Genomic DNA, 17,626 nt, shown 5'->3' with positions numbered 1-17,626 from the left:
CATCAGGCGATAAAGCAGAAAACTCCTCTACATTTGACATTGAGCATTTCAGTGTTGCAGCATTTTCACTGCTGGTAAACAAGCTTTACTCTGTTAGATCCTTTTTCTGATTTCAGAAGGAAAATATTGATGATTTTCAGCACTGAAAGTTGTTCTTTTAATACGACACGGCCGCCTGTATTGGCGCGGTTGGCTTGTTGCAGGCAATGCAGACTCAGGTTGCTCATAGTGCCGTTGACTGATCGATTTGACTGGCAGACGAGAGCCGGTTCAAATTCAGCCAGGAGAATGATGCTGCCAAACGAATGGAGCCCGTCTAGACATAAAGACAGGGCTTTGTAAGCCATCCCCCCGATGGTGTTACACTCAAATTTGTCCCAGTGGCTTTACTGGAAATATGCCAAAAGAAGGCATTTCTACACATGAAAAGATGCAAAGCAACAGTGTTCTTCAACATCCCAATGATGTTTCTGTGATTAGTGAATATAATTTGGATTTAACTGGTGGCACAGTGATGTGTTTTTTTTTTCTTTTCTGCGCACTCTGCTTTCGTCTAACAACACAAAGACATGGAGGTTAGGTCAACTTGTGATTGTAATTGCCCGTACCGTCTTGCTTGGACAGACTTGTTGGATGTTGGCTAAGTGGTTAAAAAAAACAGATGGGTAATTAAGCATATGTGTCAGTTAAATTAGTCCCTTTAAACAGATACTCCTGACACGTGTTACCCTGCAAAGTCTTTGAGAAAATAAAAGAAGTTAAACTCATTGCCTCTTATATCACAGTTAACTTGAAGGAAAGTTGCCACAAAAGCTACAAAGGTATCTAGAAAAACAGTCTTCATGCAAGAAAACATTTTATAAAGTATGTTTTTAACTGATTTCATGCCATAAATGTTACTCTGGGGGAGAGCATTTTTGATGTTTAAACTCAAGGATTATAGATATCCTACATACCCGTCTCTTTGGTTGATGTGCCAGTAGTTTAAGTAGAGACATAATATGTCTGTGACCCAGGCACAATAGGCTTTATTCAACAACGTTGAGGTCCGGTGTGTGCTTGCTTCTACACAACCTTCAGAGATATAACAGTGTCCGCAGCTCCAGACACTTCCTTTGTCTCTTTTTATTCCATTTTTATTATGTGTTAGCATATGTTATGCATATGTTATGCGCCTTATAGGCTTTGCCAGGGAGAACTGTGAGATGAGAGACAGACTGTGTCAAGGTTGCTCATATTTATTCTCGAGCTTTAGGTGAGTTTAAATCTGTCAAAACCTTAAACCAAGTGTGCAGACTCAAGTTCCATTTGAATTTGCAAATATCTTCACAGACACTCCATCACAACCATGACGTATTACACAAAGGAAATACATGATAAGTGCAAAGGTTAGACTAGGCGTAGAGAGAATGGTCTGGGATAATCTGAGACGTTCAGATTAGCAATGCAGGGAATCAAGAGTCTGCCACCAATATAGATTATGCAGGTTTTCCATATTGTGTTTTTATATGCATAATCCAAAACCAGTGTTGTTGATGCTCAATCATCTTCCTACAGAAGTAGTTAGTCACATTTAGAGCACAGCGCTACTTTTGCAGATTTGCAGGGTTTAGCAGGAAATCCCATGTTGCTGCGTTCCCTGATTTTAGTGAGAAACCAACTGAAAAATCTGCCTTTTCCCCAAATCCCTGGTAATTAATGTTGTCTTTTGTTATTATTATACTCCACTTTCACTTAGCAAAAAACACTGAACCTCCCTCAGACAGAAAATGCCTATTGAGCAAAATAAGCTCATTCTACTACACAGAACTTGTAAAATGAAATCTTTACTGAAAAACTCATCCAAGGGTCTCGGCCATGCAACATATCTTCATAGAAATAAAAACGTATCATAATGTAAGTAGGTACACCTACTTACAGCGGGCTAGACAACATATAATGTTATGCACAATTTTACCTCTGTTTTTTCTGGACCTTAGAAAAGCAAAGTCTTAACATGGATACATTATCTAGTCCTAGTTTATAAGTATGTAAAGACAAGGTTACTTTAACCTATTGTACAACTAATCTGTGAAACCCAGTGATAAAGAATAAAGGCATTTTTTAAATGTATCTACATATTAAAGCTAAACAAACCTCCTAAAAGAAAAATATTCAGCGACCTGTTTCTCTTTCTTTTGTTGTTTTTCTTGCTGGTGTGAGGCATACATGTCTCCAGAAACTAAATAGGTCAGATTTCATGATGAGCTCACTCACTGTTTTCTTCTTGTACTTGTTTTTTTTTTTTTTTTTAACAATTAAAGCATTAAAAATACCCCAGTCTCTGATAAAAGAAGTGTAACCTGCCTTCCCACTGATCTGTGATATTCGGTGTATTAATTATGGTAGTGTCACAGCCTGTTATATCTCCTGTTAGCTAAGTTATGAATAACACCTGCAGTGGAGTCTCAAAGCCGACGTGAGCTCATTTGTTTAGGCCGCTGCCGTACAGTGAGGCTGATGCAGGTGTCTCTTCTTGTTGCAGGACCTCCTGGCCCCCCCGAGGGCCTGGTTGTGACTGACATTACTGACACTGCTGTGCAACTGTCTTGGGGCTCTGGACCTGACAACCACAGCCCTGTTACTAAGTACATGGTGCAGGCCAGGACCCCCTTCTCTATTGGCTGGCAGACTGTGAGGACAGGTACAAATGCACCACCACCGTCAGGCAGTTATATTTTTATTGAATGTCTTTTTTATCATTCAAGGTTCTTTATGGTGATTATAAATGAACATAATTAAGGCGATGCATGATATAAATACAAAATACAATATTTAAACACAATTTTTTAATGTATTAAAAGTTTGTGCATATAAACCATTTATGACACATTTCACATGTATGACATGTAACAGAGGAAAGCTGAAATGCTTTGCAGCTTTTTCAGTGAATGAAGCTGTTTAGTGAGTTGTGAATAGCTCCACAATAAACAAGAAGTCTTGATGTAGAAATGCATAAAATTCTTTTTACTCACAGAATTTTATAGTTACATATTTTCCTGGTATTTTTCTCCACGCAGATACGTAGCATAGCTTTGTATCGTTTGCATATAAGTAGCATCGCCCTTTCGCTGATCTATAAAAGTGACACATCCTGATGTTTATCATAAATCCCGGACTACAGAGCGCACCTGATTAAAAGCCGCATGCTCTAATTTTAGAAAGAAAGTCAATTTTTACTTGTACAGGCCACACCGGATTTTAAGCCGTATGCGTTTCACTCGTAATATGAGATATTTACACAGAAATATTACACGTGAGGATTTTTAACATTTAATTTAACCCGTAAGGTAACATAAACATGGAAACATAAACGTTATGGTAACACACAAAAATACATACTGCAAATGCTTTTTTTCCTCGAACAGCGCCTGTAACACGGCTACCGTTAAGTATACGTACGTATCAGTAACACACAAATTAGGTTGCTTATGTTTTTTTACGGAACAGTGCACAAACAACATTACAACGTCTCTTAACAACCGGTAAAAATATATACCGTATATATACTACTTATCAATTTTATTGGTCTACTGTTACCAGGCAAAATGTTTTTGGCCGCATGAAAAAAAAAATGCATTAGCCGCACGTCAGTATAAGCCACAGTGTTCACAGTGTGGGAAAAAGTAGCGGCTTATGACCCGAAAACTACGGTAGTTGGTTTCAAAATTAACCACCTTTCCATTGTAACTTTATTGTCCAAAAATAAAACACAGGCTGCACTTCTGTGTCCCCCTCAGAACCACCGGGAGGGGAGCTATTGTTCACTGTACTTTGAAATGTATTTTTTCTAAGCAAAATGCACGTGTACTGAGGGCTGGTTTACCATTAAGTAAATAAATATCAGGTATTCACAGGAATTTCTTGCCACTTTTGGCAATACAGCCTAAAAATCCTCAGTCCTGCAACAGCTTATTAATTGTGGTTATCTAGTTGTGTTACTGTTTAAAATAGCATTGCAAGATGCTGATGCACCTGTGCGATCGACAATAATTATGATGCTTGTAGAGATGCTGACGAGCTGATTAAAACTTCACAGTTTCATTCCATGCATTTCATTGGTATATGAAGTACTTATACCTGCTGGGAACCAAATGTGAATGTGACACATGAAACATAAAAACACAAAACACATGTCAATTCTAAATTCTTTAATCCTAGTTCCTGATTCTGTGCCTGGACAGATGATGCATGCCACAGTGAAAGAGTTGAACCCCTGGGTGGATTATGAATTCCGGGTGGTGGCAATCAACAGTGTTGGTGTTGGAGAACCCAGCACGCCATCAAAACAGATTCGAACCAAAGCAGCAGGTACCCTCTCGATTTGTTGTTTCTCTTCATAACAAATTAATCAGTCCCACTTGGAAAATGTAATTTAACTGTTTGATTAGTTCCACTTTTTTGTCCGTGCTCCCTGTGATGTTTCAAATCTGTTCTATGTTTTCATGCCACTACTTTGATTACTCAGTCGCAGGCGGGAAGAGTGGAAATTGAGTTACACTTTTAAAACGCTTTTTAAAGTATCAGCACTAAGCTCTCGTGCACTCTGGAGCATGTGTTGGGTTTAATTAGTGGTTGCATCAAGAGAAGCATCTCCCACTCGCACATGCCACGAGACACGGCCGTGAGCGAGTCTTTTTTTGACTGGTTAGCTGAGTAATTCTATCCCGCTGGTTGAATCACAAGGGAACAAGTTTCCCGTTGAGCCTCACGCACGGGGCTGACATATGGCACTCGGCTAATAACGGCGGCACACACGGGTGGTAATGCCACTGTCAACAAAAACCTAATTCCTCTCCTGTGTGATTAACCCATTTTGTGTAAACAGAAGCTCCACACAGTGCCTGCGATCCTCTTATTTGAACTACTTCTTGCACCTGCGTCAGACATAACAGTCAGAACTGAGGGATGAGCAAGTTTCCTTTTGTGTCTGTTTAGTTCCCAAGGTTGCGCCGATTAACGTGAGTGGTGGCGGAGGAGCTCGAGGAGAACTTGTTATTATGTGGGAGGTAAGAGGATCATGGGCATTTCTGAGTGGGCATTCATTGTGACAGAGTATTCTTCTTTTGATGAGAATGGGATCCTGGCAGGTTACTGCATCTGCTGCAGTCTGGCTTCAGTGGAATGGCTTTTAATTAAAAGGCAGAGCTTTTCTGATTTGCTGCCTGCTGACTCCCCCTGTTGTGTAAATCAACAAGGAGATACAGAGCCAGCGCAAATTACACGTGTGTAAATCCAGAATTAGGTGACAGCTTTACATTTTTTGGATGTGGGTCAAAGCACGGAGAGGTGCTGGATCCGTAGATTTGCTCAAAACTTTGTTAGACATAAAACACTGTTACTGCTTTACTCTTTTACAGCTGCCTAATTTAATTTCTGCTCACAGTTGTTTGGGTCAAAGGCGTAACTTTTCTGTCCCCATCTCAGCCGGTTCCAGAGGAACAGCAGAGCGGAGAGGACTTTGGCTACGTTGTAGCTTTCCGCCCACTTGGCAGCAGCACCTGGATCCAGACAGTGCTGGCATCACCTGACGCATCCAGATATATTTACAGAAACGACAGCATCGCACCCCTGTCCCTGTTTGAGGTGACAGTGGGAGTGTACAACAATATGGGAGAGGGGCCGTTCAGCCGCGTTGTTAGAGTGTTTTCTGCAGAGGAAGGTGAGCGTCTTCACGTCCTGCAAATATAAATACGTATCCTTTCGCTTTTAGCTGCAAAATAGGGCTTTCACGACAACAGTGTATTGATTATAACTGTATGATAACAATGTAAAATACGCATTTTGTGTCAATTACTGTATTTTTCGGACCATAAGGCACACATTATAGGGCGCACTGTCGATGAACGGGTCTGTTTTCATACATAAGGCAAATTATGCGAAAGAAAACAGTCAAATAAGTTAAACTTTATTCAACTCATTCACAATAACTCAACATCGTTTGGTTGTAACACAAAAAATGCAGAACAATACACTCACTTTTTCAGTTCATTCCACAAATCCATCAAATTCTTCATCTTCACAGCTGCTCTTATTCCAGTGTTTACTGTGTGACTGATAGAGTTGGAAATCTGCTTTGTAAACATGTCTCTTAACAGCTGACTTTTTGGGGTCCTTATACACACACAATACGGTAATATTATGCTGAAGCACAGTACGAATTACTCCGTGAGGCTCCTGACTATGGTAGCCATAATGCTCCGACAATCCATCAAGTGGTGCGGTTTCATAGCTTACCAAAGTCGTACTAAAACATTTTTTGACAGAGTTTTGAGAGCCGTGTATCACATAAAATCGGTTTGAGGTCAGTAAACACAACCAGAATTCATACATAAGGCGTATGTATAAGGTTAACACTACTGGAAGTAAAAATAACTTGAACTCCAATTTTGAAAACACAACTTTATTATTATCATTATTTGCTCTGACTTGTATTATGAGTGTGAGACTGTGGTCTGGGAGAGAGTCCTGTAACTCTCTGTCTGCAAAATACAGAATATAATGACCAATGTTGGTCATTATTTTTTTTTTAGATTTTTGCAGCTGTTTACCTCAAAATGCAGCCAAGGCGTTTTTTTAAATAAACATTTCAAACTATTTACAGAACAATCAGCTGTTCTGCAAATTTGATGCCACACAAATTATTTGTGCCACTCCAAAAAATTATTTCTGTTTATTTCTGTTTAAAGGAGAACAACAGCCTGATACCTGCAGGCCTGACAACAGGAGATGTATCACTCCTGTAACACATGTAACATTCAGCAGTCGCCTCATTGTTCTGACACACACAACAAAACTATTGACTACACTACACACTAACTACACAAGATTTGCGCTAAACGTCGCAAATCTCTCACATCTCAAACAACCGCCGTCACTCCTAAAACTTCCCCCCGTTTCTTAACAACTAAATACCACGTTGCCATATCATTTTTTGATTGGTCGACATGGTACATTTTTCGACCAATAGGAAAGGGTGGGGGTTTTGGTTTTGTTTATGCTCACAGGCGGAGAGTGCTTTCAAGCGTTTTCCTTATAAAATGCAGTTTTTAGCGTTTCTTCCCGCAGTAAATATAAACAACGAAAGTATTCAGGAAGAAAAACAAACATTGCAGATATTTTTATCATAACTCTGGTTTTACGTGGCCTATCAACACAATTTAAAAACTGGTATAAAGTCCACACTTTTTCCGTCAGTTGTTCCGTCTGTCCTGCTCACATCTCCAATGGTTGTCCACGTTGTCATTAACGTGGCTTCACTCCACATCAGCCGCTTTGCTAGCTAAAGCACCGGTGTCGGCACATAAGGACGCTGTCATAGCCTGTCAACGACGTTGATTAGCTGCGTATATACGAATGTGAATCGCATCATTGGCTGGACTATGGGATAAGGTGGCATCGTTCTAATCCCATACGGGAGCAGCCAGTCACTTACTGACTAACACTGCAAAACAGAATTGTTAACGTATTTATTTTAATTTCAATTCAGGTTAAAAAAAAAATTTGTGCGCAACGCAGATTTTCTGTGCCGCAGCTTTGAGGGAACTTTGTTGATAACAATCCATCCTTTACAGAACCCTCTGAAGCCCCTTCGAGAGCGTGGGCCCGTGCGGTGTCGGCCTCTGAGATCGAGGTGTTCTGGGAACCAGTTCCTCCGAGGTCCATCAGTGAGAAGATCGTTGCATATGAGGTAGGAAAACAAAAAAAAAGTGAAACATTCAAACAAAGACACAAAATGAATCCCAGATGGCTGACAGCACAATAACCTGATCTCATCTGAATATAACCACCAATGGTGACGCTGTCGAAATATTCTGGCATTAAAACACTGCGTGTGCTGGAGTCACAGAGGTCTGTTGACAGCTGTTACAGTCTCTAAGAGAACTCTGCACCCAAGGCTGTCTCAGAGCTGCTATTAAGAAAAAAGGGAGAGAAAATAAATAAGAGAATGTGTGAACATCATACATCACTATCCCGTACAACAAACACTCTCCTGGGATTTCGCTGTGGTAAACCTAGATAAAAATAACACTGTCTCTGAAACCCCAGATATTTTACATGGCAGTGTATACCCAGGTGGCCTAACCTCTGCAGAGAAGCTTTGAGGTCGCTGCCAATGTTTGCTACACACATTGTCATAAGACAGAGGTTTCCGTGTTTGGAAACAAGACAGAGGTATTTAACTCAGCTTAGAATATTCATGTTTAACATGGGAAAATCCAATGAAATATTCAGCTTCCTAAGAGTAGAAATGTTTTAAAATATTCAACTTATTATAATTTGAAGCCTATGCAAGTACAAATTTACTGCTCAGTTATAAAATTTATATAATCCTGCTGGTTTTATTGATCATGTGCAAATTATATAATCAAAAAAAAAAACACACAGACAACAGAAAAAACACCATCCATCCATTTTCTACCGTTTACCTTGGTCCAGGCAGCGGGGTAAGCAGTCTTAGCAGAGATACCCAGCCTCCTTTTGGACGGACACTGAGGCAATTGCAAATGAGCTGACATATGTAATCTCTGTAGCATGTCCTGGTTTTGCCCTCGAGCGTCCTCCCAGTAGGAGATGCCCAAACCACCTCGCTTAGGAGGCACCTATAAGGCATCCTAATCAGAGCTCATTTCCATCCCTCGTAACCACTCTCCTTCTTTCAGTCACTACCCAGAGTACCTAGCCATAGGTGAGGGTAGGATCTTGGATCAGCATTGCTTTCACAAACTACTTCTGTGTCCAAGAAGTTGATTCTGTTCATCTGGACGTAGTGTTTTGTGGGAGAAACGTTTTGTCACTCATCCAGGTGACTTCTTCAGTCTCAGCTGACTGCAGGTTTCCCCAGTCTTATAAACAGGCTTTTAAACCCCAAAACACACTGCACCAAAAAACTGGTCCACACCAAAGATCGGGTCCCCCGACACAAACAGAGTAACATAGTGTACGCTGTTAAGTGCGGGAGGATTGGCAGGATTTATACATCGGGGAAACCAAACAACCTCTGGCGAAGTGGATGAGCTACCTCGTCAGGCCAGGACTCTGCAGTCTATTCACACCTACAGGCCAGTGGACACTCTTTCAAGGATGAGGATGTACACACCCTGGACAGGGAGGAACGCTAGTTTGAGCGCGGAGTCAAGGAGGCCATTTACGTGAAAAGGGAAAGACCATCTCTGAATCGAGGAGGGGGACTAAGGATACATCTGTCACCATCTTACAATGCTGTGATTGCAGCCATTCCCCAACTCTCTGTGAATGGTACTCATGGCCATCGATCAGTGGTCTTTGATCAGTGGGTTTTGGTCAGTGGTTGTTGATCAATGGTCATGAGAATTTGCATAATTAAGATTAAGGAACTGACCTCCCGGCCCATTGTTCCTTCAGTGGGCTGGTTTCAGTCATTATGCAAATGTACTGTTTATAAGATTGCTACGTCCAGATGAACAGAATCAACTTTTTGGAGATTTACTTTCCTGGATGATTGAGAATGCATCAAGACGATACTTTACCCGTGATACCAATAATACCAAAATACTCAAATTCCTCTACTTCGGACAGAAGCTCCATCCTAAGCCAGAATGCAAGCTGGAGGAAAATAAAAAAGAACAATCTTAAACTATCTGTAAAATCTACATTTTTTGGCATTGCTTTTGTCAGCTGGCTTGGCCAGCTTGATCTGAAAAACTGAACAGCAGCCTGTGGGTAGATATTTATATTTAAGTCTTGCAATGACAAACCATTCCTTAAGAGGTCTACTGGGATTTTGTGACATATATTCTAATTAATCTAATTTAGAGCTTAAATTGCCTCTCAAAAGCTGTTTTAGAGGATCATTTGAATTTTAAAGGCTTGGCACAACTCCAGCAAGCATACGGTTTAGGGATGCTACAGCACCACACCCGTCGGTGCTGTTTTTCTTTAGTGCTTGCAGAATATACAGTAAATACAGCTTCTTATACTTTGGATCATCACACAGTGGAATTTCCTTTAAGGAACAGAATTATTTTCTGTTTGTGTTGTTATTTACTTTCAGAACTATATAAAAGGTTACAAATGAAATCTGCTCAGTTGGAACTCATGGATTGGTTGAAGTAACAGGTCAGGTCAGAAATCTTCTGATTAGACTGAGAAAAAAACATGATGGTGGAAAAATATGTGCAATCATTTGACTGAAAACTACATGCACTTTTCCCACCAGCATTTCTAGGGTTTGACTTCATGTGGGCGATAAAGTTTCTTTTGTTTTCAAGTGCTTACCTAAACTCTGTACATTTGGGTACAAACCCCTCTGGAGTCTAATTTTGGCTGTGCTACAACAGCGTTCCGGAGGAAAATTTATGGTTTAAATTATTATGGCTTTGGAGTGGCAGTGGGTTGTTCTGCTTATTTCAGGTTACTGGGAATTAAAGTGGGATTGCACCAGGGGCCTATTAATGTCATAGTGGCATTACTGTTATTATACTGATACATCCCATTGCTTAGTTACTGGTTGGTGCTGGTCAGACCATGGTCGCCCACGTCCTTTCAATGCTCAGGGCAACAACACTTACACACATTGCCATTGCAATCTTTTTGGACTTGACACATTATTATCACTCACACTCAGTTGCCAGTGTATTAGGAGCACTGTGCTAAAGCTAATGTGGTCTAAAACAACAGTTGTAGTTGCTAGAAATTACCCCTGGATAAAGGTCATAATATTCAGGTGCTCTTATAATTCAGTGAGGGGCTTCGTGTAATCTGTTTAAAGTTTATGGTGCTGCTTAAATCAGTTATGTTACAACTAAAAGATACTTCTGTTTAAATTCTGTTAACCATCCTGTTTAAATCAGTGAGGCTAGACTAAATATGAGAAACACCTATGAATACATTTTTTAGGGTTTAGCACATTTTTATCAAGAAGTCTTGTGACCCCATGGTATATATGTTAATACCTTTGCCTTATATGAGAAAATTACCCAGTTTGACAACAGGAGGTGACACAAACCCAGACACAGGGGGTCACCAGCGCAAGATAAATGGTAGGGTTTGTGCCAGGAAGGGCAACCAGTGTAAAAACTGTGCCATCTGAAGTAGGTGAGCAGCCAAAACTATATCAAAAGGTCTCTGAAATATTTTTTTACTAGACAAAAACTAGACATTGTAACATTTACATTAGATAGTATAGATTGCATTATGTTTAGCTAGGTGGAGCTAATAAATTAGCTGTTGTGTGTTAACTAGATTCACCCTTTATTAGCTGTGTTTTGTTCTTTACCACCAACATGTAATTCATTCCATTGCATGCTGGACTACTGTTACATGTTAGTGAGTATTTGCGTCTGCCGTCTGGTGTGAACACGTTTGGTGGTGGTGTGGTTAAACCAGTAAGTAAAGTGGGTAAAACGACAAGAATAAGGTGTGAAGAGGTGAGGGGATGTGCAAAATGATAACAACTATTTGTTAGCTGATCACATACAAGTCATTATGTGAACTTAAGAAAATGTTTATCTAACAAAAATTAGAGCCACTTTCTTTAAATCAGCAGTGCAGGTGCACAGACAGAGATCTGCTCGGTTTGTGTGTCTTCAGCCTCCCTGTCTGCGGTGTTATTACAGTAACCGCCTCTCCGGGCTTTGAAAGCATCATCCAAAGTGTGGCTGAGTCTAGCTGTGTTGCTACACACGAGGCCTTTCATCTGTGTTTTTTCAGTATTTTTTACACTTCAAGTCAAATTTTTTCCATTACATGTCACTGTTACGTGTCCCAAGAGACTGAATGCAAGCTGTAGCTTGTTCTCTGCTAATGTGCTGGTTTTATAATGTGTAGACACTATGTGAATCCTACACCTGCTGGGTAGCATCAGAGCTCCTTTACTTCTATATTATTATAAACTCCAGGGCAATTATGCACTTCCTTAACTACGCACTGTGAATATAAATTTTGAGTTGGGTACATATAAAGAAAAGTCACATCATTGCTCTTTGAAAATCAGGCAGTAACTAAATGATGGTAGTCTTTTATTCACAGGCTTTAAAGAAAGTGTCTTTATTGCAAGTACCATAGTGACACTAAGAGAAGCATCAACTTTTCCAGAGTCCCAGAAAATAGTTGGATTGGCCTAAAAACTTTTTACCTGTTGTCCTCTGGAGGAATTCCAGAAATAACCTCCATCTGTAGTTGCTCTTTAATCTCCCAGAAGAGGATACCCGTTCCTCCCACAGCAAGTTCCTCTTTACAGCCAAAGATGGAAGAGGGGGAGTGAAGCTGGAGAGCTTTGCACATTCATATTATCCTGTTCGTACACGGTGCCAAAATGCAGCACTTTCCTCAGAGTTATTTTATCAAAGGTTTGTACTGATGGGGAACTAAAGAGTCGGGTTAATAAGGAGAAACCCCAGTAGAAGTGAACTAAAAACTAGTGTTTTTATGGCCAAGTCTTGAAGCGGAACAAGCAGCTGTCAGTCTGTCACACATAAAGAGCCCTCCATGTATGTTAGGTGACAAATACTACTTATGTTAGCAGTGTCTTTGATTTCAATGAAGTGCCATCTTATATGTCTGCTTAGAGGATGACAACTACACTTCACGGCAGTCTTGTTGCTAAAGAAGAGTGGTTTCTATGTGCCCCTTTAAAGAAATACTTATAAGATGAAGAAATAAGACGAGGAAATGTACCTCTAAATTTGTATGCCAAAAATTCAGAACAATCACTTCTTACCTAACTGCACTTCTACACAACACCATTTTGCACTTGAGGTCAGTCCCAAGCGACATTTTCTTCCTATGCCTTTCTGATTGGAACAGCAGTTTGAAAGGTACGAGAGCAGAAATGTGACTGACTGAGAGGGTAATGAGTCATCATCACACCCTTCAATTTGTCTTCCATTCCACCCAAACTTTTGTCCAGCCCTGCTTCAGCCGCATGAACCGAAATAGCAGGAGCACTTGGTCACGCCTTCTCCGTCTGAGTGCACAAGTCCAAATTACAGCTCTAGATGTTAAATGCCTAAAATAAAAAAATAAAAAAACTCAGCAAACTCCATGATTGCCAATCAAAAGTTGAAAAATGCCAAAACATGCTTTTAATAATGATAGTCATCATCATTAAAACTATGATGGCATACAAAAGGAAAAAGTAAATGCATGAAAAAGTGAATACATGGTGAACAAATGGCAGAATCCCATGAAGCTGCTTCAGCTAAAGGGCTGCTGAATCACCGTCATATTGTCGTGTCTACACTTTAATATTAGATCTTTAAGTTCGTTAGCACCTGCTCATTCCTACTGTGAAAGGTCAACATGCCAACTGTGATAAGGGGCTATTGATCATCACAGAACCTAAGAGCTTTATTCGAAACAACAACATTATGCTGTAACAACTTTGCCTCTTTGCAAGCACCGGTTCTACTTTGGCAAACTGTCCTACTGTACATAGTTTATGCACATTTCTACTGTCACACAATAATTCCAGCATAAATTTTAAGTAGGTAGGATGGTTTGCCATTTAACTTTACCTATCAGAGTATGCTTCTGGCTCATATTCATAAAGGCTAGGCAGCGCCTGTATCACCTACGACAACTGAGGAAGTTCAGGATCTCTCCAAAGATCCTCAGGATTTTCTATACAGGCGCTGCGGAGAGCATCCTCACACAGAACATGACATTGTGGTTTGGGAACAGCTGTGTGAAGGACCAAAAAGCTCTCCAGAGAGTGATTCGTACAGCAGAACGCTGCTGCAGGATTGCTCTCCCCCCGCTTCAGGACACCTACACCAGGAGATGCCGGACTAGAGCAGTGCAGATACTGAAGGACCCGTCCCATCCTGGCAACAAACTGTTCCAACTTCTGCAATCCGGCAGAAGGTTCCGCATCATCCGGGCAAGGACAGAGAGACTCAAGAGGAGCTTCTATCCCCAAGCCATCCGGGCCCTAAACACACACACCTGCCCTCTCACATCATCTATAATTGACTGAGACAGGACTCTCTTCCAGACACTCTAAACCCAGGCGCAATGTACATTTCAAATTCCTTTAATTTTAAATATGTTTATATTGTCTATTCTGTAAAATAGTCAGATGTCTATTCATATTAATGTACAGAATGTGCAGTAGTGGCACCTGCTTGCTGCTACTACTGCACATTCACCCAATGTATAACTATATATATAATGTTCTTCCTCTACCCCCCTTTTTTTTTTTGCACATGTCGAGGAGCGTGTCAGGTTACATTTCACTGTGTGTTATACTTGTATAACTATGCATGTGACAAATAAAGAACCTTGAGAATTAAAGATAGGACGGTTTGCCACTTAATTTTACCCGTCGAAGTATGCTTGTAGCTCATATTCACGAAGGTAGGACGGTTTGGCGCTTAATTTCATGTTGTGCTCATACGAAGAAACAACAGGTAGGATGTTGTGATAGGATGGATTTCCAGAAAACCCGGCACAGACAACATGCTAATGCTAAGCTAGCCGAGAACCCAGGGTGACGTTAAAATTGAGTGAATGCCGACCTCAGCCCAGCAGCCAGAACCTGGACGTAAGCAGGTAACAAACTGATGAGCAGTCAGGCTGAGCAGTTTGTGCTCGTTTTCTTTTTGCTTTGTGACGTCGGCTTTTTGTTCTACTAAGAGAGCCGTGGTGTAATACTAACAGAGAGATCATATGTGTGTCCTCATCAGGGTGTGTGGGACTGTAGCCATACTGTTTAATGATAATTATGAGACAGTGCCTTTCAGGTCATTTTACAGAGTAACATTAAAGTAATGTAACAATTAGTATAACAAATTACTTTCTTTAATTAAGTAACATACTGGATTACTTTTAAGAAAAGATTTCTGTGTAATAATTATTTTTTTGGAGTAATCGAAGCACTGTTGGTGTGCATTCAAGCCAAAGAACATATATTTCCAGCAGAGGTAGCACAACTTCAGCCTCTCACACTGAAGTGTAGTGGCTGTGAAGCTCTTGGGATCTACTGCTCCTTCTGAAGCAGCTCGTGGTTGAGAGGAGGATGACGGTCGCTCAGCTTTAGATACTGGGATGTTTATTTGCTTCAAGTTGTGGTCAAGTGCAAGCAAAACCTTTGAAGACATATTTGTTTCTTGTTCAATGGGCGCAGTCTGTCTCATAGACAAGTCAGCAGTCTGTAAGAGAGATGTATAGGGCAAAGATATATCCAAGCTCCCATCACCTTGACCTGGAAGAGATCTTGTAAATGTGTACCAGCATCAGCTTGACAGAAGGATCAGCACCTCCTATATGCTGACTGCACGCATGAATAAGTTATGGGCATAGTACATTTCTTTGTGTCCAAATAGGCATGATCCCACAGGTCAAATCGCCCGCCGTTGCACCATAAAAAGTTTTACAGTCCATCTGTTATTTGTTAAAGAAAAACAAAACCCACAAATGACAAACCGCTTTTACAAAGCTTAAATATATCAGTATACTAATATACAGTTAGTAGAATTACCCATAATGGTAATATATCTGGATATTTTAAACCATAAATTCATCAGGAAGATTTTTGATGATGTAAATACAAGCAATCTACTTCTGCAACCAGCGGAGTCGCCCCCCACAGGCCAATAGAAAGAATGCAGGCGCTTCCATATTGGTTTCACTTTTCAGACCCTGAGGCTGCATTAATCTTAAACCTTTATAATATAAAGCAGCGGTTCCCAAACTTTTTTTTGCTGGGCCCCCCTTTGTTTTACAAGAAAAATGTTCGCGCCCCCCGCCCCCTTCTCGCGCATGCACGCACAAACACATCCTCCAACCACACACACCCATAATTTACTCCCTTGCGGTTTCTTTCACACCTCAAACATTTAGTAAACAATTAAGCAAATACAAGCAATCTGCAATAAACGACAGGTAGTAATAAAATAAACTACTAACTCTTTTACTCTACATCCGCACCTACACGGGTATTTTTGAAAACGCAGCTGTTTCGTCCACACGTAAACGGCGTTTCGAATCACCAAAAACTGAGATTTTTTTAAAACTCCTTTTTTGCGTTTACGTGTGGACGAGGAATACAGAGTTCGTCACGCAACGTCAAAGGTATGTGCCTTTTTTCACGTCACGCTGTGCGCCACGTTATTGTTTACATGAGATGAATTGCAGAATGGCAGATAGAGACAAAATACTGTTAATCTGACTATCTGCAGGTTTTACACGGTTACATATACATGCAGTTACTGTCCCTCCATTTACAAAGGCAGAGGCGTCACGGTGTAATTATTTTACATGTAGTTGTTTTTTTCTGTGTAATAATATTCAACATTGCTATCAATACATTTTTCAAAAAATCCCTCTGCAAAATGGGTTCAAAAACATAAACAACTGTTGGACGCTGTTTGTCCGTGATTTGAACCGGGGAACAAATCGTGGCAGGATCAGCCTGATGTTATTTGTATCCCGCTGTAACTTTACTGTATAAAGAGCTAACATCTCCAAAATGTCAAGAGTAGTTAGTCATTACAACAAGTGTTTGTGAACTACAAATCAAGAATGTGGGATACTGTACAGCCCAGCGCTGCTCCCAACGAAGGGAAGAGTATCTGCAGTTTTTACACGCTTACATACACAGGCAGTTACTGTCTCTCTATTTAGAAAGGCAGAGGCGTCACGGTGTGATTATTTTACATGTAGTTGTTTTTTTTCCTGTGTAATAATATTCAACATTGCTATCAACACATTTTTCACCATATTTTCTAGTCTTTGGTTTAGAATGAAGTTGGTTTGGAAACATATTCAGCTATGCTTCATCTCCTGCTTTGCGTTTGTGGAGGCGCCCCATGCTAGCAGTGTCCAAGCGTTTTGTTTTTTTTCCCTCCTTTTCATTCCGCGCCCCCCCTGCAATGGCTCTGCGCCCCCCCTAGGGGGCAGGCCCCACACTTTGGGAAGGTCTGATATAAAGTATAGACATTGTATTTTGGCACATTGTTAGATTTTTTTTGTTGTTTTTTTTTGTTACTGCAAAATCAGTGGAATATTGTGAGGCCATCAATAGAAATGCATTGCATCAATGTAGTGACACCCCCCACCCCACTCCCAAACATTTGCTGTGTCACTACTAGTGCTCCAGTGGATGGATGGATGGATATTTCCACACGTATACAATGTGACACGTTTTATGAATTAACTTCATACTAAGAAAAGGAAAGAGTCCTAATTTGTAGTTACAGCTCTTTCCTTTTCAAACAGCACCTGTCCTGCTTGGTTATCTAGTATTGGAATGTATAATATAATGTAAAATCAGCAGCACTTACTGTTCATGTTTACCACACACAACCGCAATTTATGTTGCAGGTATGACATATTTCACTGTCACTGTCTCTATTAGACAGCATAAGATTCAGCGAGACAGCTTAAGCCTTCTTCGATCCCTCTTTGAGTGAGTGTTTAGATTCTTTGCAGAGGTGCTATAAGAACTGTGAACTTCTTGTGCTCAGGTATTTCAGAGATTTTTCCCAAGTGTTTGTAAAGTCTTCTATAATTAAAATTCAGTTGGAGAAAACACCCTAGATGCTTCTGTTATCAGCAACTCCAGGCCCTATTGCTAATCTGCCTCTCCCAAGCAAGATCCTAAAAA

At 40.5% G+C, this 17,626-nt stretch overlaps 1 protein-coding gene across 1 annotated transcript in view; it reads left to right on the top strand.

The window, feature by feature from the left end:
• Positions 1–17,626, top strand: part of cntn6 (contactin 6) — a 143,261-nt gene that overhangs the window by 113,019 nt on the left and 12,616 nt on the right. Inside the window, exons 16-20 of the mRNA XM_087840515.1 lie at positions 2,525–2,683; positions 4,201–4,350; positions 4,978–5,048; positions 5,467–5,701; positions 7,614–7,729. Of these exons, the coding sequence (XP_087696641.1) occupies positions 2,525–2,683; positions 4,201–4,350; positions 4,978–5,048; positions 5,467–5,701; positions 7,614–7,729 (731 nt within the window). The remainder of the gene's footprint in view (positions 1–2,524; positions 2,684–4,200; positions 4,351–4,977; positions 5,049–5,466; positions 5,702–7,613; positions 7,730–17,626) is intronic.

The sequence above is a fragment of the Neolamprologus brichardi genome, chromosome 5 (genome assembly GCF_056152115.1).
Source record: "Neolamprologus brichardi isolate AB-2024 chromosome 5, ASM5615211v1, whole genome shotgun sequence".
In the NCBI taxonomy this organism is placed as follows: domain Eukaryota; kingdom Metazoa; phylum Chordata; class Actinopteri; order Cichliformes; family Cichlidae; genus Neolamprologus; species Neolamprologus brichardi.
Note: the sequence above shows the minus strand (reverse complement) of the source record. Positions and strands in the feature narration are given on the sequence as shown.